Source organism: Pundamilia nyererei, unplaced genomic scaffold (assembly GCF_000239375.1).
Source record: "Pundamilia nyererei isolate P.nyererei 1_Seehausen unplaced genomic scaffold, PunNye1.0 scaffold00220, whole genome shotgun sequence".
Taxonomy (NCBI): domain Eukaryota; kingdom Metazoa; phylum Chordata; class Actinopteri; order Cichliformes; family Cichlidae; genus Pundamilia; species Pundamilia nyererei.
In genome coordinates, this window is record NW_005187621.1 from 773,843 (window position 1) to 794,735 (window position 20,893).

The 20,893-nt window shown below is 42.3% G+C and overlaps 2 protein-coding genes across 2 annotated transcripts in view; both read right to left on the minus strand.

Annotated features, from left to right (window-relative positions):
* Positions 1-11,542: 11,542 nt before the first annotated feature.
* LOC102215697 (E3 ubiquitin-protein ligase TRIM21-like) lies at positions 11,543-14,451 on the minus strand. Its single transcript, XM_005748382.1, has 2 exons — positions 14,402-14,451; positions 11,543-13,240 (listed from the first exon to the last, which is right to left on the minus strand). Exon 2 carries the CDS (start codon positions 13,229-13,231, stop codon positions 11,543-11,545), a length of 1,689 nt encoding a protein of 562 aa, XP_005748439.1. The 5' UTR covers positions 13,232-13,240; positions 14,402-14,451.
* Positions 14,452-20,264: 5,813 nt separating this feature from the next.
* The window catches only part of LOC102215983 (E3 ubiquitin-protein ligase TRIM39-like), a 1,670-nt gene continuing 1,041 nt past the window's right edge, over positions 20,265-20,893 (minus strand). The window contains exon 2 of the mRNA XM_005748383.1: positions 20,265-20,889. Coding sequence (XP_005748440.1) covers positions 20,265-20,889 — 625 coding nt within the window. The remainder of the gene's footprint in view (positions 20,890-20,893) is intronic.

Sequence of the window (20,893 nt, forward strand, 5' to 3'; positions counted from 1 at the left end):
ATTAAACATTTGCACATAAATAAGTGACATAATATTCAGTACTTAAAGTGTACTCTTCGGCCGCCCCTCATCCGCCGTTTTTTTCTGCAAATTTATCCACACCCATCGCCGCGCTATGCATTCTGGGATATGTTGGGCCACGAAGTCTACACTGCCACAGCCTTAAAATTCAGGTAGAAGACAGCTGGCAGCAGACATGTCTGCACTCTGAGTGAGAAAGAAAAGAAAATGATTTTATTAACAATTCCAATTTTGAATGTTCATGTTAAACATGACCAAAGTTTCAAATAATGAGGTGAGTGTTTTTGAAACTGATCCTTGTGCGCTCTAAGTTCAGACTTCAGACAGCTCTAAATACTCAGTTTCACACAGTTTATGATTATTTTTTCAGTGAAATTAGGCTTTAAAACCATTTTTATTTTAATTTCAGCCTCATGTTTTTATTGAGTTATTAATTGGTTTGCATTAAAATTTACTTCAAACTCCATGAAAATGTTGACTCATTAAACTTTACACAACCAGAATAGGCACAAAGAATTTATTTACATGAGTAACAATGAATATCTGTACCGGTGACATAAAAAAATATTTGCTTGTGATAATATTTTTTTTCACGTGACTTTTGACATAAATATGCACTAAAAATACATAAATAAATCAGAAGAAGGTAAATGTTCATATTTTTATAAAAAATAATTTAGCACAGGGTAGAAATGTGTGTGGAAATACCAGGGCTGGACTAGGGCAAAAAATCCGCCTGGCATGCCTAGAGACCGGCCCACCAGGTATTATAGGAAAAGCCATAAAGCCTTTAAATGAAAACAAACGCTGTTGTGACAGTGATGTACACTGTCTTGTTGGGATATATATATATATGATTTCTATACATTTTACATCAGATGACCACTTTGGTAAAAGCTAGACATTTTAAATGAGAATAAGAAAGAAAAGTATTTCTTTGTGCCCCCCTTTCCCTGTCTACCTGGCCCCCTGACAAAACTTTGCTAGACCCGCCCCTGCACAGTTACCACCTGTCAGCTGGTGTTATTTGTCTCTCAGAAACAGTTCATAGCTTCCCTTCAACCCATTCATGTCACCTAAAAGGTAAACGTGTTTCTCCATCACCTGTTCAGCTCTGATGATTCAGTAAGGACATCTCCTGGTTTCATCTTCATGTTTCCCTCTCACCACATATCCAAACCGATATCATGACCAGCAGCTTTTACAGCTGTGGCTCCAGCAAACATCAGTTGATATTAGAAAGTAATATTAAATAAATTCAAAAAACAGCTGATCAAGCTTTAACTTTGTGGCATGGGTGTGGTCTCTGGCTGGCTGCAGAGGAGGGGTGGCACGGTGAGCTCCCGGGGCGGCATGGAGGCGGGGCTGAACAGGTGTTGGGGACAAGTGACTGATTGTGACTCTTTTTATGTTTCAGTGACAGTCGAGGAGGGAGAGCGGAGTGACCGCTGAGCGGGAGTGTCTGTGTCCCGTGTAGTAAGTTGAAACCACAGTGAACAACAGTGATAATAAAATAAGTGTGCTGTCACCATACCCACGGTCTGTTTGCATGTGTTGGGGTCTGACATCACAGTGGTGCCGAAACTCAGGCCGCAATGTCGCATCTCCAGCCCAACCCGCCTGCTCCTCCGGCGCCCCAGCCGCCTGCCCAACCGCTACAGATGCTGGGCCAGATCATGCAGGACATGGCGGCGATGGTGGCTCGTCAGGCTGCGACTCAGGGTCAGCAGTTGGCGATGCTATGCCAACAATCGGAGCAGCAGACCGCGGCCCCGGGGCAGCTCTTGGGGACTGTGGCCGTTAAACCGGATGGTGGAGGGGGAAGACCTGCTGGTCTAAGCTTTCCAGGCCACGGCGTTGGCCTGCCAATGGCCGGAGGATGAATGGGCCTGGACTGTTTGGGCCTCTCGGCGGTGGTTCCGAGCCAGCAGGATGACAGGAGGGGAGCGGCCATTTGCTTAGGCTCGTCAGCTGGAGGATGCAGCAGCTAGGTGGGTGCGGCCGGGACTTCACCAGAGGAAGCTCAGCTGCTCAATCTGGTTGTCCTCAAGCAGTTCCTGGAGGGGTTGCCGGAGGCTACGGCTCACTGGGTCCGCTGCCACCGCCCAGCGACTCTGACGGCGGTGGTCACGCTGGCGGAGGACCATCTAGCAGCGGTCCCAGGACTTGCACAGGAGGAGCCACGGCAGAACAGCCGGGGCCCGTCATAGCGGCTGCCCGGGGTGGCAGGTCGGAGGGGGGGATGGCGGCCGCGGCGGAAAGGAACACAAGGTGGAGCTCTAGAAACCCATTCCTACCGCTGCTTCCAGCTGGGACTCCAGTAGCGGCTGGTGCTGCCCTGGAGCCACGAGGAGCCGCACAGACGCCGGGGCCGGAGTGCTGGAAGTGCGGGTGGCCAGGGCATCTGCGCCGGGAGTGTCTGCTTATGGAGGTCAGGCAGGTGTTCCTGGTCGCTGGGACTCCAGCACCCGCCCGGTTCAGGAGGGACATACCACATACCGGTAAGGTGTCAAGGGTGTATAAGCCATGCCTTGGTCGACACGGGCTGCACGGAGACCCTGGTGCACCAGAGCCTGGTTCGTCCCGGGGCATTGTTGGAAGCAGAGTGGGTGGAGGTGAGATGTGTGCACGGGGATATTCACAAGAATCCGGTAGCGTCGCTGCTGCTAAAATTTAGGGGCAAAACGCATAGGTTAAATCCAGCGGTTAGCCGTCAGGTCATCTCCCGGGTCGGTATTCCGAAAGAAATACTGACTAACCAGGGCACATCGTTCATGTCTCGCACTTTGAGCTGTAAGAATTACTGGGCATTAAATCTATTCGGACTAGCATCTACCATCCTCAGACTGATGGGCTGGGCTCAGTGGGCTCGTTAATATTTTAATCAAACTTTGAATTCTAATTTAACACAAAAACAAACACTGTAAACAAATCCACAGAACAAAAGCAGAACCAAACTCAGTAGCCAAACAGTATGTCCTCAGTGCAGGTTAACATTGAGAAAAATCAAATGCCTCAGCTTTGATAGGCTGATGCGGTTCCTCCTCTTAGTTAGTGTTGCGAAATCTGTTTATGTTGTCCTAGTAAGGCTACCATGGGGGCAGCCACTAGAGGTCACTAGAATACTGGTGTGTATATGTTTTTCAGAAATTGATGTAGCCACGTACACTGCTGCTACAATTCAATAAAAGCGGTTCATGCTTGAGAACCCTGCGTCTTATTGCCTCCGATCATGACAGTATCTGCTTCTTCTTCTTTTAACTGCAGTCAGATGCTGCTTCATTTATGGGTGTCAGTCATATTTTGCAACGCACTCACACTCTCCTCCTCACTGCTGTCTACCATCGCATTCACTTACTGAGGGGTAGTGATGTGAGGAGCGATCCTGAAATATCTATATTTCCATTACCAGCCTTTCATGTTGCAGGATCAATTCCCATATGAAAATATCAATATCCAATTTGATTAAACTTTTTAATTTGTAACTTTTTTATTTTTAATCGTAAATATGACATACAGACAAAAGCAAACTCGCCAGTTAGCAGGATAGTCAGTAATACACTATTAATAGGAATTACAATCGCCTCTCATTTATGTGTGTACTATGCTCTGCAAGAGTGCGAGCCAATGAGAAATCCGAGGCACAAAACATTAGACCACAAAACACGCAATCTTGACTTTGTTCACAGATCATAACTGAGTTTACGTTCAGCATATAGACATTATGCTGTGTGCGATGTATTTGGGAAGACGGTTAAATACTGTGGAAACACAACACACTTGTGGTCACTTTATATCACATATATCAGTATATTGACAGGATAGACCGCTACTCCTTCACGTCCTTTCAAGAGTTCTGTCCCCTCGCGCTGGAAGATTTCTGGGGTGCTGGGAATACTAAATGGTAGCCTGCTGAAGTAGTATCTGTCAAATGGGGTTATAAAAGTTGTCAGTTTGGTGCTGTCCATATAAAGTGGTATTGGCCAGAACCTGCTTGCAGCATCTAACAGAAAAAATACTTTGGCACCTGCAAGTTTAGGCAAAATGTCATCAAAAGTTGGTAAAACATATTTTTCTTTTTATGGTGCCTTCTTCAGCTCTTACAAATCAACACGGATTCTGATCTGTTTCTTGTTTCCAACAGAAATTTATCGGAGCACATCACTCAGTTGGCTCTGGAATTGGTTGAATCACACCACAGTTTGCCAAATGATCCAGTTTCTTCACTTTTGGTAACATGGATACTGACATTATCCTTGCAGTCATCACACTGTAAGGAAGTGCACGCTCTCGGAGTGTGATCCTGATGGGTTTGATTTCAACCTCCCTCACAGATTTGTTCTGAAGCTCCTATTTCTTCCACGAGTTTCATCAAGCCCATGATAGCTGCAACATTGTGACTTAAGAGGTGAATGCCTTGTGAAGCTTTATTCATGTTGACTTTAAACCTCATTCTTGTCTCCTTCCTCATTGTGGTGGCTATAAAATAAACTACCTACACAGTTCAGTTTGCTTCCAGGGCTGTATACCTGCTTCACTGTTTTTTTATTTCTTAGTTTTGGCTTACAGGCAAGTTTATCAGATGCTGTCTGTTGGTATAACACTATCAATCTCTGAGTCAATCTTAAAGATTATTTGAGAACCTTGTATTAGTAGTTTTACAGTCCATCCCTTTGTAGAATCTTCCACATCTGTGATTCCTCGTAGAAAGTAGGTCGCATTACTTTCACTTTCTTGTGTGGTGCAAACACTTTATTGACCACACGGAAGCGACTAGCAAACGTGAAATGGCCCAGCTTTTTACAGCTACCACGTTTCACATTTCTGGCCTGACGTTTATCGTTCTTTGGATGTACTCAACTATATCTTGTACATTTGTGACATTTATTCACATTTTGGTACTGTTTCACTTTGACTCCTGTGTTCTGTGCTTTGTTTGCATGGCTTTTACTGTGCTTCTGCTTGTCCCTGTGTAGCTGGGTTTTGTAAGCAACTTAACTTAGGTTTGCACAAGCACTAGCCCCTCGCTGTCTCACAAGCTCCACTGTTTTATTGAGGGTTAAATCAGGCATCTTTTTCAGCTTGTCTGATGTCTTTTTGTTGAGTATTCCAATGACCAATCATTCAAGGGTATTTTCTTCTTTAACACAGCCAAAATTACAGGTGTCTGCTAACACATGGGGTGTTCTTATGTATTTCTCTGTGGTTTCCCCCAACCTTTGAGTGTGCTGATGAAAACAAGCTCTTTCATGTATTGTGTTCACTTTGGGGATGAAATAGTTGTCTCATGCTCACCTTCATCTTCCCCTTCTTCAAATGTGAGGGTCTTTAACACTTGCTCTGCTTCTTTCCCAAGTGAATATAGCAGTGTAGCGACCCGGACATCGCCTTCCACTAGGCTGAGCTTCGTAGCAACACAGGCCACTGCTTCAGCCTTGAGAAATCAAAGGCTTCGGCAGATGGGAATTTCACCATCTTCAGATGTCCTCTGACATCATGTAGTGTTATGCTGAGTCAAGGATATGATATACAGTACTGTGCAAAAGTTTTAGGCAGGTGTGGAAAAAAGTCTGTAAACAAAGAATGCTTTCAGAAATATAAATCATTGTTTATTGGCCCCAAATGTGTTCTGCAGCAGGACAACGGCCCCAAACATACATCCAAAATCATTAAGAACTATCTTCAGCTTAAAGAAGAACAAGTAGTAGTGGAAGTGATGGTATGGCCCCCACAGAGCCCTGATCTCAACATCATCTAGTGTGTTTGGGATTACATGAAGAGACAGAAGGATTAGTTCTCCAGCTGAGTTCCTTAAAATATGTTTGCAAGTGTACCTAGAAGAGCTGATGCTGTGCTGAAGGCAAAGGGTGGTCACACCAAATATTGATTTGATTTAGATTTCTCTTGTGTTCATGCAATGCATTTTGTTGATTGATAAAAATAAATGATTAATACTTCAATTTTTGAAAGCATTCTTTGTTTACAGCATTTTTTCGACACTTGGCTAAAACTTTTGCACAGCACCGTAAATCTGGTTTAGTTGAAGCTTCCTTTGATGTCATCATAACACCTTACATTACATATGCATATGATCAACCTATCTCTCTAAGTTATCCAAGATGCTGCAGCAAGAGTACTGACAGGGACTAGAAAGAGAGCATATTTCTCCTGTATTGGCTTCCCTTCATTGGCTTCCTGTTAAATCAAAAATTAATTCAAAAGCCTGCACCTCACATACAAGGTCTTAAATAATCAGGCCCCATCTTATCTTAATGACCTATAGTACAACTCTAGCACTTTGTTCTCGCACATCAGACATACTTGCTGTTCCTAGAGTATTTAAAAGTAGAATGGGAGGCAGGTCCTTCAGTTTTCAGGCCAGCTTCTATGGAACCAGCTTCTAGTTTGGATTTGGGAGACAGACACTATCTTTACTTTTAAGATTAGGCTTAAAACTTTCCTTTTTGCTCAATCATATAGTTAGGGCTGGATCAGGTGACCCTGAATCCTCCCTTAGTAATGCTGCAACAGGTGTAGGCTGCTGGGGATTCCCATGATGCATTGAGCATTTCTTCTTCAGTCACCTTTCTTACTCACTATGTGCTAATAAACCTCTGCATTTAATCATATGTTATTAATTTCTGGCTCTCTTCCACGGCATGTCTTTTATCCTGTCTTCCTTCTCTCACCCCAACCAGTCACAGCAGATGGCCGCCCCTCTCTGAGCCTGGTTCTGCTGGAGATTTTTTCCTGTTAAAAGGGAGTTTTTCCTTCCCACTGACCCCTTATGAGTCATGCTCATAAGGGGTCATATGATTGTTGGGTTTTTTCTCTCTATGTATTATTGTAGGGTCTGCCTTATAGTTTAAAGCGCCTTAAGGCGACTGTTGTTGTGATTTGGCGCCTGTATAAATAAAACTGAACTGAACTTAATATAAGAATTATGTATGTTGTCTCACTTCAACATCCCTGGTATATCCGTCACTTACAAGAACATCACTTACATCATATGTTTGGTTTGAATTAATGATCCAGGATCTATTACCTGACTGCTTCATGGATTGTTATTAATATTTTAGGGGGAGCAGCAAATAAATGTAGTCTGATCAGTGCTGCTATTAAATCAACTCTCATTTCATCCCTTTAAAAAATGTGAAAACACACTGGTTTCAGCAGCGTTACAGTCATATTTCCTGCAGTAGACTCACACAAGTCTGCTCTCTCAAAGCTAAATGTGAGCTCATATGTTGTGGTGACAGTCATAAATCAGTGATATCATAATACTTTAGTATTGCATAGAACTGAATGGAACTGCATAGTATACATCACATATCAGATGACTAACACTGGGTTACACTGTCAGCAATTATTAGTAGTAGTTTTTAAAAAGATGTTCGAACAGCAGGAACGAAACCTGAACAGCAGAAAAAGAATCAGATCATGTGGAAATATTGTATTATTAAAGTTTTACAGAATAACAGATGAACAGGCTTATTATTTAGCTCTGGTCTGTTGTGGATTCTATTATGACATATATATCTCTACACACTAGACATGTAATCATAGTTACTCTCATAAAATGTGTGTAATCATATATACTCATGTATACTGTGTGTCATGGTCCGCGGCCCGGCGTCCGGGGTGCTGATGGGATGCCCACGCCCACGGGCGTGGCTGCTAACCCCACACCTGCATCCCATCCCAGGCGATCACCAGGTGGACTATTTAATCCTGCCCTACCTGCTGCTTCACGCCAGTCCGTAGTCGTCTCTCAGTGATCACAACTCGGCGTTTTTTGTGAGCAACCTGCCTGTCCACCTGCCCGCCTGAGATTTGGATCACGATCAGCCCCGCCGCCTCGACCCCTTTTGGAGCCCCCCCTCTGGTTCACTTTGCCCGGCTATCACCGTAAGACACATACTCCCCCTTCCCTCGTATGCTGCCATTTTTCCGCACCCCAGTAATCTTGTTTCTCTTTTTTTTTTTTTTTGCAGCCTCCCACAGCCCTGCTCTCGGCGTTCCCTGCGCGACTCACCTCCCCGGTCCTTCGGTGTTTTCTGGTTCCACACGTTGTTTTTTCCGGCTACCCTCACGGGACACCTTTAGTTATAATAAAATTTGGTTTCTTTATTCTCTCCTACCCTGGTGTGTGAGTTCTGCTTCTGGGTCCAGCTTGCGCACGGAACTTTGGTTCATGACACTGTGCATACTCACAATAAAGTGTTTATAGTGGAGTCACTGTGTTAAGCATTTAACTTGCATGCTCACATCACATGGCCCATTTATTTAGGTTAAATATATCTACCATTATATAAAGAAAATTTTTTGCTATTTGTTCTCTGAACACATGCAGATTAATACTGTTTAAAATTGTAACAATGAGGATCAGTAAGAAACCTTTGATAGTGTTATGACCAACTGTTACTGGTCCAACAAAAGGTTAATTCAGCTTGACACTGCTAAAGTATGCACATAGGACCCTGTAAAGGCTGTAAAGCAAATGACTGTGGCCCTTTCTGGGGCTGTAAGATAAAAGCGTATGGCCCCTTAAACGGGTGCAAGACAAAAGCATACAGCTCTGTGAATGACTGTAAAGCCAAAGCAGGCAACTCTTTAAATGACTGTAAAGCAGAAGTACAGCCCTTTCAATATCTCTATAAGTAAATAACCTGGCCTTTGCAGGGCATGCACCTGGGACTCTGGTTCTCGTCTCAAACACCAGAAGGCGAAGAAGTAAACCCTTACTCAGCATGGATAGCACTTTATGTCTGGCATGCGCACCCAACAAAATTGTTGAATGGATTTACTGATTAACAGCCTTTCTGCAGACTTTTAGACTCACTTTGGCCATAAAACTGACAAAAGAACCCAATGCAATGATGGCTGAAATGCTGGTTTGCAAGAAGTTATGGTGTAGGGTTGTTTATATCATAAGTGGAAGATGAAAAGAAAAACAAAGTATGAAAGGGTACCCAATGATGGGAGGGGGGAATCACTATCCCTATATAACATGAGTCTGATATGCATTGAGTAGCTTTTCTCTGCTGCTTCTTTCCTGTCTGTCTTTTGTGTGTGTTTTCTTTTTGTGTTTTAAGGCTCTGCACCCCAGAGTTGCTTCACTTTTCGTTTGCTTGCTTTTTATGTGTTATTTCTGCTTTTAAATGTACTGTTCTGCTGTTCATATGACAATGTTTAATAAACTCTGTTCTAAGAATTCTACTCTTTTCCAGAGAATCATTATGAGTCTGGAGGAAGCTTGACCTCCACAGCGTTGGTGGGATAAGGTTATCGTATTGGCTTCAAAATTTGTGACCTGACAGGTCCTTCAATGTGTCAGAACATTAAACTCCTCCGGACCAGAAACCAGTGCCTATTGAAAAATCATATCTCTTGAAAACAGCATCACCATCCCTGTAAGATCCCTCAGTCTACAGATGACAGGAAACAGTTTTAGGTCGAAGTGTCAAATCTTTTTTAGCTCACAGGCTACAAACAGCCAGTCAACAAGTTCAATCTGGAAATGTTCACCTGAGCCACAACCAAGATTTTTAAAAAGCTGAAACCAGGAGCCCAAAGTAAAAGACACGCCTTTATTTATCTTCCTTGAAATAGTAGAAAGTCTTATTTAAAGATCAGTCATGTCACAAAACAGATGAAGGACAACCTGAGATGAACCGGATGAACAGTATATCTTAGTTTTTACACATCTTAGTGTGCTGCCATTACATGTTCATTACAGTTTAAAACGACAGTATTTTTATGTCGTGATTCAGACTGCTCATTGAGATCTCGATATATCAAAATCTTTCCAAACATTTTCACTCTAAAAGGAATAGTGATCAATTTTATTGAAAATTGGATGAATTACAGAATGCCACGCCATGCAGCTTTCTCTGCTGAGCATCAATTTTCAAGCATTTTCATAGTTCTATCAGCTTTGTGGTGGGAGTGTGGACAGACTGATGGTGCAGTGGACTCAGCGCAGTGCCAGGAGGCTGGCAGAGCAACCAGGGCTGTTTGGTTCGTCTTGTACTTGCTAGTTCAGTAGCCAGCTGGGACCGAAGGGAGGGCTGTGCCAGAAATAAGTCAGCTAGAAAGCTGCACAAAGCAACCTGAACAAGAGAATGCTGTAAATAAATGTCATGAGCCCTGTAACAATGTGTATGTGTCGGGGACTTTGTGTCACAATGGTGCCTAAAACTGAGTTGTAGGATGACAGATCCATGACCAGTGCAGCCAGTAGAAGTACTGGACGATGCTGGTGGAGCTAGCCGCCATGCTCCGGGAGCTGGGGGTGGTGCATCAAGATCAGTTCAACTGGCTATGGGACCAGGCTGAGCACCAGATAAGCTGCTTCACTCAGCTACAGTGGTGATGATGCTTCACCGGATGGATGCTTCTGCTGTTGGGGCTAGCCTAGGCAACCGACCTCAATCTGCCCAAAGTGGTGATGGCCCATCTTGAGGATGTCAACCAGGCAATAATGGACCACCCGGACCTTGTGCTCAAGGACTAATGCTGACGCTTCCAGGGGGTTGGATGGGGTTGGAGGATAACCACATTACATGCGCCAGGTGGTTGAGTGATGCAGTGGCCAGATGGCTACAGTCACACAAAGTGGAAGGGCTTCTGAATCTGATTTTCTTTAAGTGGTTTGTGGGGGGCTCCCAGCAGGGACGCAACAGTGGGTCCGCTGCCACCAGTCAGTGAGCCTTGATGTTGCTGTGCCACAGGCTGAGAAACACCCATCAGCTTGGCCGACCCATCAGTCGGTTCTGGCCTTGAGGAGGCTGCTCCTGCTCCACAGGCTGGCAACAGCAAGCCTTTAATAGGTGTCCTGTGTCACCAGCCCCCTTTTGGTTACTTTGACTTCAAGGGAAATTATTTCATGTCACTACAACAATTCAAACATCAACCTTGATTTTAGCCTAAACAGTGCTGCATAAAAAGCAATCTTGTTCATATAAATGTCACATAAAAAGTTGGGTGATCAGATATGAACATGTACATGGACCCCCCAATGTTCAGGAAGCTACACTCTGTGAGCAATCAGCTGCGGCCAACTTCCCAAAAGAGAGTAACATTTCTTAGCACTTCACAGAGTTTTATATGAGAGCGTGCATCTATTTGACTGGTTAAAACTGGTGGAGAGAAGCTGCTTGTATTACAGGAGTTGCTAAAAAGTGGTCATGACTGATATCAGGTGCCAGTTATCGTGTCTGCAACTGGCCATCTAACATTCTTTTAAATTTATGTGTGCACGTTTCTAAGTAGTGCAGGTGATTGAAGCAAAAATTAACAATCAGGATATTTGTCTTTAAACACTGAAAGAAGAGAAAAGGAGAGTTTGAGAGAAAGACAGATTGGACTTTTTGGGTAAACAGTATAAGCAGTTTAACAAAAAAATGAAATACAGCTCAGGTTATTAGCTTGTTCTGCAAAGTCTAACCATATAACCTGGTCTCCAACAGCAGGTGCAGTTTGCGCAGCTCTGTTTTTAGGACTTCTTCTCTATGTTGGCTTAAATGATGAGATTAACCTGATTTTGATCTGATTTCCTCATGGAGAAAGATCGAACTGACTGATTGACAGGACAGATGATCAGAGGTGCAGAGTTATCATCATCATTAACACCAGGACAGAAGAATGGGTAGAGTTTCCCGGTGAAGGAGCAGCCAGTAAAGGAATAGATAAGAGCTGCATGATCTGCATCAAAAAAGGAGACCAGACCCTCCTCATAATCCACAAACACCCCGACCTTGTCAGGATAAGACTGAAGAGGGAGACGGACTTCAGGATCCTCAAAAGCTACACAAATGTTTTCATATACTCCTACAGTCCAGTAACCTTTCTCAGGACTCGGTGTGATTTTTTTCTTCCTGTTGACTGACTCTGTGACCACTCCTAAAGCCCATTCGGTCTTCCCTTTAACCAGAACTTCAAAATAAAATCTGCCTGAAGAGAAACTCTGCTTTCCGGGAACAACAATCTCTTCAGAAAATCTATCTGGGTTGTCTGGACATTTCTTCTTATCACCACAGTGTACTTGTTTTCCATCATCAGACAGGATGAGTTTAGGATGTGCTGTATCAGGATCAAGAGTCACATCCACTGCATACTGCTGGACCCTCTTCAGCTCAGCCTCAAACAGCTTCTTCATGTCTTTACTGAATATCTCCTTCAGCTGATCCACAGCTCTCACCACAGTCCCCTCATATGATGGTGGATGGATACTGACCTCTTTCCAGTCCTTGGTGGTTGGAGCAGCTTTCAGAGAGGAGAAGCTTTGTAGGAGGTGGAGGTGATCTTTAGAGCGTGAGAGCTGCTCCACCTCAGAGCTTCTCTTCATCAGCTCAGAGATTTCCTGTTCCAGAACTTTGATGAAACCTTCAGCCTGTTTCTCTGTTGTTTCCTGTTTGTCTTCTATCTCCTTTATGAGCTTGCTCAAACGTCTCCTGAGACTCTTGCTCAGAGCAGTAAAGACCCGAACACCTTTTGCTTTCTCTCTGTCAACAGCATCTTTACTCATCTTCACTGACTTTTTGATCTTTCGAATCTTCAGTAGTCTGTTTGTGATCATCTGTTGAATTTCAACCTCAGTCTTCCCCAGTTCTGCCTTCTTTCCTTCATATTCTTCTCTCAGAGGAACAAACTCATGAGTCCTGTGGTCTATAACAGAGCAGAGCATGCAGACACATGTCTGATCGGTCTTACAGAACAGCTCCAGAGGTTTATTGTGCTTCATACACATCCTGCCTTCCAGGTTCTCCTCAGGATCGATCAGCTGATGTCTTTTCAGACCTTTCATTGTCAGATGAGGCTCCAGGTGAGTCTGACAGTAGGAGGCCAGACACACCAGGCAGGACTTCAGAGCCTTCAGTTTGGTTCCAGTGCAGATGTCACAGGGAACTTCTCCTGGTTTGGCAGCTTGTTGCTCTGAGCTGCTGCTGCTGGTGGATTTCTGCTGAGTTTCAAGTCTGAACTGAGAAACCATCTCAGAGATGAAATTGTTGGTGTGCAGCTCAGTTTTTGTGTAGAACACATTTTTACACAAAGGACACTGACACCTCTCACTGATATCCCAGTGTTGACTGATGCAGTTTTTGCAGAAGTTGTGTCCACATGGTGTGGAGACTGGATCAGTGAAGACATCCCAACAGATGGAGCACAGAAACTGATCTTCAGATAGAAGACAGCTGGCAGCAGACATGTCTGCACTCTGAGTGAGAAAGAAAAGAAAATGATTTTATTTCAAATTCACTTTTAATTGTGTTTAAATTGTGTTTTTTTCTTCTTTCCTGTCACAAATCTCTTGTTCACCTTGTGAATGTTCAGTTGCATAAGGTTAGTGTTAAGTAATCCCTGTGAGCAAAAAGTTCACACTACAGAGTTGTCTACACACTGAGTTTCACATATTTTTCTCTACTTGGGACAAATGCAGCCACAAGAGGGTCACAAGCCAGTCCCCTCCTAGTGCTGACCTCAAGCCTGGATAAAGGAAGAAGGGAGGGGGAAGGCATGTTTGAGCCATAGTGTTTCACAGTGTTTCACAGGATTTATACAGGAAAATAATGACTATTAACAAGGTTGCCCAAACTTTTGCATCCCACTGTAGCATTTTTAGTGGAGATCACTTATCTGATTTTTCCATACGTGCTCTTTCCTGCGTCTGAAAATCAGATAAGTGATCTCCACTCCTCTATCTATATATGATCCCCCTGCACTAAAAACTTTTTGTTCTTATTTCCATGCCCCTCCCTTTTTCAGTTAATTTACTTCTCATTAGTACACAATGATCTGCCAGGCCAGGGGAGCCTCCACCCTCTGCAAACCGCAGCCTCAAGTCATGCTCAAGCCATCTGCCAGTATCTGTTAGAAATGCTGTCAAACCTCATGAGGATGTGGTCCAAGCTAGTGAATTGGAACTAAAGTGACTGTGATGAGATCAAAGATTTTAACTGTAAACTTCTTTGTCTCAATCCAACACATGTAGTCTGATGAGTGCCGCTATTAAGTCAACTCTCATTTCAACCTTTTGAAACAACAACCGAAGAACAAAACACATTTGTTATTTCAGCCTCTGTGCAGAGCTGAAGTTCAACATCTGGAAAGAAAAGGCTGCACCGCTGACCTTTGTAGGTAATTTTGATGTCTCTAATTCAATAAGAATATTTCTAGTATCTTTCTATGAATCTCCTCATGCTCTGAATCCAGTCATTCCCCTCTAAGTGGTTAACGACAGTTTGTACTCTGAATCGGCGCTGCTAAGGGACTTAATGAACGTCACACCAGTCTCCCCTCATCCTGTTTACAGGTTATAAAATGAGGGGGATCAACAGTTGCCCTTTAAAACAGTGTGATCATGGACATCTGTACTTACCAGTGTTGAACAGAAGCTCTGCTGTGCTGCTGAGAAAGGTTGGATGAGCACAGTTTGATGCACTTTTGAAGAGAAACTCGCTTTAAGTTTCACTTTTAGATTCTTTCAGATGCTGCTCCACCTCTTCCTTCTGCCGGCTCAGTGGCAACTTCTACTATGAATATTTATCAGGATACATTCAAATGTGGTCTGACTAATTTGAGTCTCCGCTTCTTTCTGCAGTTCCTGCAGGTACTTATGGACCTGCGTGCATGTGTGTTACATTTCAGGCACATGGAGCAGGCTATTTGGAAAAGCTGAATTCGAAATCTTTGTGCTGATATTTTCTGTTTGGTTTGAATTCTGAAATGCTGTTCTGTCTTAATCTGCATTTTTTTATTTCCCCAAATCTGTACAACATCTGTTGAAGAGCACAAAGTTAGTCAGACCATTGTGACACATTACACCTGAAATTGCATTTTTTAAACGTCCACCTTTGTGTAACTAATGCTCCAGATATGAGAAGAGCAAAGCCACACAGACAATGTTCCCTCTAATTTTTCATGTGTCTGAGCGAACACACAAACTCCCTGAGCGGTCCCTTGGACCACTGTGAGCGAGATCAGACAAGTGCACTGTGGTCACGCCAGCATTGAATCCATCCAAGTTACATGGTTTATTAAAATAATCAAATTACAGCATTTACATTTATGTTAGACTACTTTTAATTAACTGCTTTAGCCCACTTACAATGAAAATGTAAAACAAAAATGTAGTCATTGAGCTGTGTAGTATGTTAACACTATTGGAAGTAAAAGTAACTTGAACTCAAATTTTGAAAACACAACTTTAGTCTTTTTTCTTTTCTTTTTTTTATAAAGCTCTGACTTGTATTACGAGTCTGAGTCTGTGGTCTGGGAGAGAGTCCTGTAACTCTGTCTGCAAAATACAGTATATAATGATGTTGGGCAATTAATTATATAGTTACTTCTTCAAAAAAGTACCTCAGTTTGGCAAACAACAAAGTTTTTTGCAGCTATTTTTTTAAATGCAGCCAAGGTGTTTTTTTAAATAAACATTTCAAACTATTTACAGTGCAATCAGCTGTTCTGCATCAAATCTGATGCCACACAAATTATTTGTGCCACTCCAAAAATAATTTCTGTCCACATAAAGGAGAACAACAGGCTGATACCTGCAGGCCTGACAACAGGAGATGTATCACTCCTGTAACACCTGTAACATTCAGCAGTCGCCTCATTGTTCTGACACACACAACAAAACTATTGACTACACTACAGACTTACTACATAAGATTTGCGCTATGTCGCAAATCTCTCACATCTCAAAACACCGCCGTCACTCCTAAAACTTCCCCCCGTTTCTTAACAACTTGCCATATCATTTTTTGATTGGTCGACATGGTACTTTTTTCGACCAATAGGAAAAGGTGGGGTGTTTTTGGTTTTGTTTTTGCTCACAGGCGGAGAGCGCTTTCGAGCGTTTTTTCTTATAGAACGTTTCTTCCCGCAGTAAATATAAACAACGATAGTATTCAGGAAGAAAACAAACATTGCATTTTTTTTTATCATAACTCTGGTTTTACGTGGCCTATCAACACAATTTAAAAACTGGTTCAAAGTCCACACTTTCTCCGTCAATTGTTCCGTCTGTCCTGCTCACATCTCCAATCGTTGTACATGTTGTCATTAACGTGGCTTCACTCCACATCAGCCGCTTTGCTAGCTAAAACACCGGTGTCGGCACATAAGGACGCTGTCATAGCCTGTCTACGACGTTAATTAGCTGCTATATACGAATGTGAATCGCATTATTGGCTGGACTATGGGATAAGGTGGCATCGTTCTAATCCCATACGAGAGCAGCCAGTCACTCACTGACTAACACTGCAAAACAGAATTGTTGAAATTTTAATTTCAATTCAGGTTAGATTTTTTTTGTGCGCAACGCAGATTTTCTGTGCGCAGAGACCGTGCCAGCAGTGCGCAATTGCGCACGCGTGCAGCTTAGAGGGAACATTGCACACAGAGCATCCTGGCAGATAAGCAGCGCCATGTGGAGAACGCTCAAGACACCCACACAAGTGGCGAGCACCAGGAAAGAGGAAGTAGCAGGATTCAGACCTTTGTTTTGGTCCTTGAGAGTGTCAGAACATCATTAAAAGTGTTTAAAAGCAGCTGAAACAGTGATGAGACAAACAAAGACTATCTTGCACACTTATGGAAAAACAGCAAAACAATTTTTTATGATGGAATCAAAGAAAGTGAGTCGCCTGCTGTTTGATATGAAGCCTCAACTCAAGTATATTCAAATATTGAATCTGGAAAACAAATCCCACCACAAAGAGTTAATAAACATTAAAAGAAAAGCAAAATAAATCATTTTATAAACAACATTCACGAAACAATCAATTTAGTTGTCATGGTCCTGGGTCGTGCGACCCAGTGTTTTTAAGTTTTCTTATGTTTTGATATTCATTCAGTCTCATTCAGTATTCCAAGCTCATTTCTATTTTGCCTTGGTTGTCTTGTTGTAGTTTATTAACAGATTCCCCTTGTGTCGTCCTTCCCTATGTTTAAGTTACCCTCGCCCCTCATGTGTTTCTTTACTGCGTGGTCCATGTTATCAAGTTCATGTCATGTCTGCATCTCGTCATGTTTCCTGTGTTATTTTGAAAGTCTTGATTCATCGTGCTTAGTGTGCTGGCATCAAACACTCCGCAATTCTCATGTTTGCCTCAGTGAAGTGCACTGAGGGATCTGTGTTCTCGTATAGCAGGCTAAGTTTGTCATCAGAAAATCTGAAAATAAAGTTATTTGAGTTACAATCATTTGTTTGTTAATTTTTATTTCAATCATGGAAACAATATACAAATTTTATTTAGCAAAGAAAAGAAAAGAAAAATGCTATACAAACTGAAGCAAAATAGATTTCACTATTGCTTCACCTGTTCTGATTCAGTTACATATTTACAAGGAGTGGGAAGAAGTGTACACTTAAATATAAAGATTATAAAGAGTAAACAGGACTAGTGAGCTAACACAGCCATAAGGCACACCAGTGCTGATGGAGCACATATTTTTCACCCTAAAATTCTGAGTTCTGTCTGTTAAAGAGAATTAAAAGCATTTAATAATAAGTGGAGAGGGAGAGATCTGACTTGGGTTCTGTAAAAGGAGATGATGCTGTAACACATTAAAAGCAGAGCTAAAATCAACATACAACATACGGGTGGAGTCTTTGGGATTTCCCCAGCGCTTCAGAATTCAGTTTCTCTGATGGTATCATTTCTGTACCAACGGTCCCCCACTAACATGCACTCCTGCTTAACAGGCTGGCAACAGCAAGCCTTTAACCGTTATTCTGTGTCGCCAGCTCCCCCATCCCCCCCCTCGAGGAAAGTACCTGATGCTGGTAAGGTGCTAAGAGGGCATATGCCAGGTTATCGTGGACTCCAGCTGCACGCAGACCCTGGTGGTCAGCTGGAAACCTGCACAGAACAACCCTGTAACAGTGTGTACGTGTCTTTGTATCACAAGAGTTTCGTCCAAAACAGCATCTGAGCCTCTAACTTTGTGACCTGATATTAAAACTGCATCTACGCCTCCATGAATTCACATTTCAGTAGCACCTGAATTTAACTCAATAAAAACTTTGTTCATGTGAACATACTCAAAGTCAGACTAATAAATTATGGGTTGATTTATTCTGATGATAACCATCTTCATGTTATGTTAGAGTAAGAGACGCCAGAGAAGAAAAAGACTTACTGGTTATTTTGAATCAGGTCTGCGTTCATTTTTAACTATTTAAATAGCAGAAATAAGAAAGTATAAGACATGAGGGACTGAAGACTTTATAGAGGTCAGGGTTTAATTTCCCTTTACCCTAATGAAGTACAAAAACTTTGTTGCTGTACTGTTACAAAATTTTCTGGTATCTGTACTTTAATTGAGTAGTTATTTTCCTGTCTACCTTTTACATTTGCTCCCTACATTTTTAAACAAATATTTCTAGTTTCTACTTCTTCCAATTTTAAAATGGGCTCATTACTATTCATTTGACTTCAAGGGAAATGATTTCATGTCACTACAAGAATTCAAACATCAACCTTGATTAGGCGATGCACGAAAGGCAATCCTGTGATGAAAGAGGCAAAGAGGCCATTAGCCAGGAGTTAAAGTGGCCCAGAGCACATTTTGCTGGATTTTCACTCAAAGTGCTGCATTTACTTTTGCAGCTGTCATCTTAGTGCAGGCTGTGCAGGCTGAACATCAGAGGGGAAAATAATGAATCAAAACTTAGCCAGCTAAATGCCTAAATACCACAACTTCACATTTGCACCATGAACGAATGACAGGCATTAGAAGTAAAAAGGATGAGTTGAAGGTGTTAGCGGGCTGTGTCTCAATAATATTTCAATGCTCCAAATAATCCAAAACATTCTCTTACAAGTGTATTTATGAATTTTATGGTCATATTAATAATATTATTGATACAATTATGGGTCTTTTTTCAAGGCTTACAGCAGCCTTTTCTCCTATCACCGCAGGGGTAAGAAAACCGAAGTTTACCAGCTGGGGATCATCAAAAAACAATTAAAAAAGAGATGATAAAAGTTTTTTAGTCATTTCATTCTGAACAAGTTTGTTGTTGTCATGGTATGGAGTCTAGTGTCTCTTTGTTTATGTTTTGTATTGATTAATATTCACTGATTTAGTTAGTTTTTTCTGGTTATTTGTTAATTAATTCCAGTGTTTAGGTGTCCCTTGTGTTGTGTCTAGTGTTTTTGGTTCAATATTCGTGTTTCCTGTTTTACATTTGAGAGTCTTCCATCCCGGGGTCAGTTTTGGTTCCCCGTTTTCTCGTCTTGTCTGATTGGTCTCAGCTGTGTTCCCTGCTTGTCTGCCATTTCCTCTTTTCCCCATGTGTGTGTGTATACATAGTGTGTGCTTGCCTCTGTTGTCTGCATGTCCACCTGCTGTACCTCTGCTTGTCATCCTCTGTGTCTCCCCTGCTTTTCATCTCTCAGGCTCCTCATTCTCAGTTTCAGGTTTTAATTATGTTTTCTACGCTCCTCATGTTATTTGGTTAGCTTCTCCCAGTGTAGGTTTGTTAATGTTTTCAGTTCTCCCTTTCGTTAGTTGCTTGTAGCATATTTGTACAGCTACCGATAAAAGTTTGCTTTCAGTTTGATCCTCCGTATATTCATCTGTTTGTCTGCAATTGGGTCCACACTCTCTCCTCTCCATGCTGTCTGCCTCATCAGACGTGACAGTACATGTTAATAAAACGACAGTATGTTTTGTTTTTGTGTTCGTTTCTCCACCTTGAGGAATCACCAGCCAAAACACTTTGCTTATAATTATTATTTATTAAAGCATTGGGTGATCAGATGCACATGGAACATGTACATGGAAGCCACAGTCTGTGAGCAATCAGCTGTGGCCAACTACCAAAAAGAGGGTAACCACTCTTAGAACTTCACAAATTTTTATTTGAGCATGAGCATCTATTTGACTGGTTAAAACTGCTGGGGAAAAACTGCTTGTATTGCAGGAACTGAGCTAAGAAGTGGTCGTGACTGATATCAGGTGCCCCTCACATTCCTTTAATCTTATGTGTGCACATTTCTAAGTAGTGCAAGTGATTTAAGCAAAAATGACAAATCAGTATATTTGTCTTTAAACACTGAAAAAAGAGAAAAGGAGAGTTTGTTCTTAGTCAGATTGGACTTCTTGGGTAAACAGTGTAAGCAGTTTAACAAAACAATAAAATAAAGGTCAGCTTATTAGCTTGTTCTGCAACATTTAAGGCAACCATTCTTCTTTGTGTTGGCTTAAATGTTGAGATGAATCTGTAATTATTCACATTTCCTCATGTAGAAAGATCGAACTGACTGATTGACAGGACAGATGATCAGAGGTGCAGAGTTATCATCATCATTGACCCCGGGACAGAAGAATGGGTAGAGTTTCCCGGTGAAGGAGCAGCCAGTAAAGGAATAGATAAGAGCTGCATGATCTGCATCATAAAAGGAGACCAGACCCTCCTCATAATCCACAAACACCCCCACCTTCTCAAAACCAGACTGAAGAGGAAGACGGACTTCAGGATCCTCAAAAGCTACACAAATGTTTTCATATACTCCTACAGTCCAGTAACCTTTCTCGGGACTCGGTGTGATTTTTTTCTTCCTGTTAACTGACTCTCTGACCACTCCTAATATCCATCTGGTCTTTTCTTTAACCTGAACCTCAAAGTAAAATCTGCCTGAAGAGAAACTCTGCTTTCCGGAAACACAAAGAAACACAAGAAATCTCTCTGGGTTGTCTGGACGTTTCTTCCTTCTATCACCACAGTGTACTTGTTTTCCATTACGAGACAGGATGAGTTTAGGATGTGCTGTATCAGGATCAAGAGTCACATCCACTGCATACTGCTGGACCCTCTTCAGCTCAGCCTCAAACAGCTTCTTCATGTCTTTACTGA

What these genes read in the sequence shown, in the direction of transcription:
- LOC102215697 (XM_005748382.1), bottom strand. Translation starts at nt 13,231, where the DNA reads ATGTCTGCTGCCAGCTGTCTTCTATCTGAAGATCAGTTTCTGTGCTCC.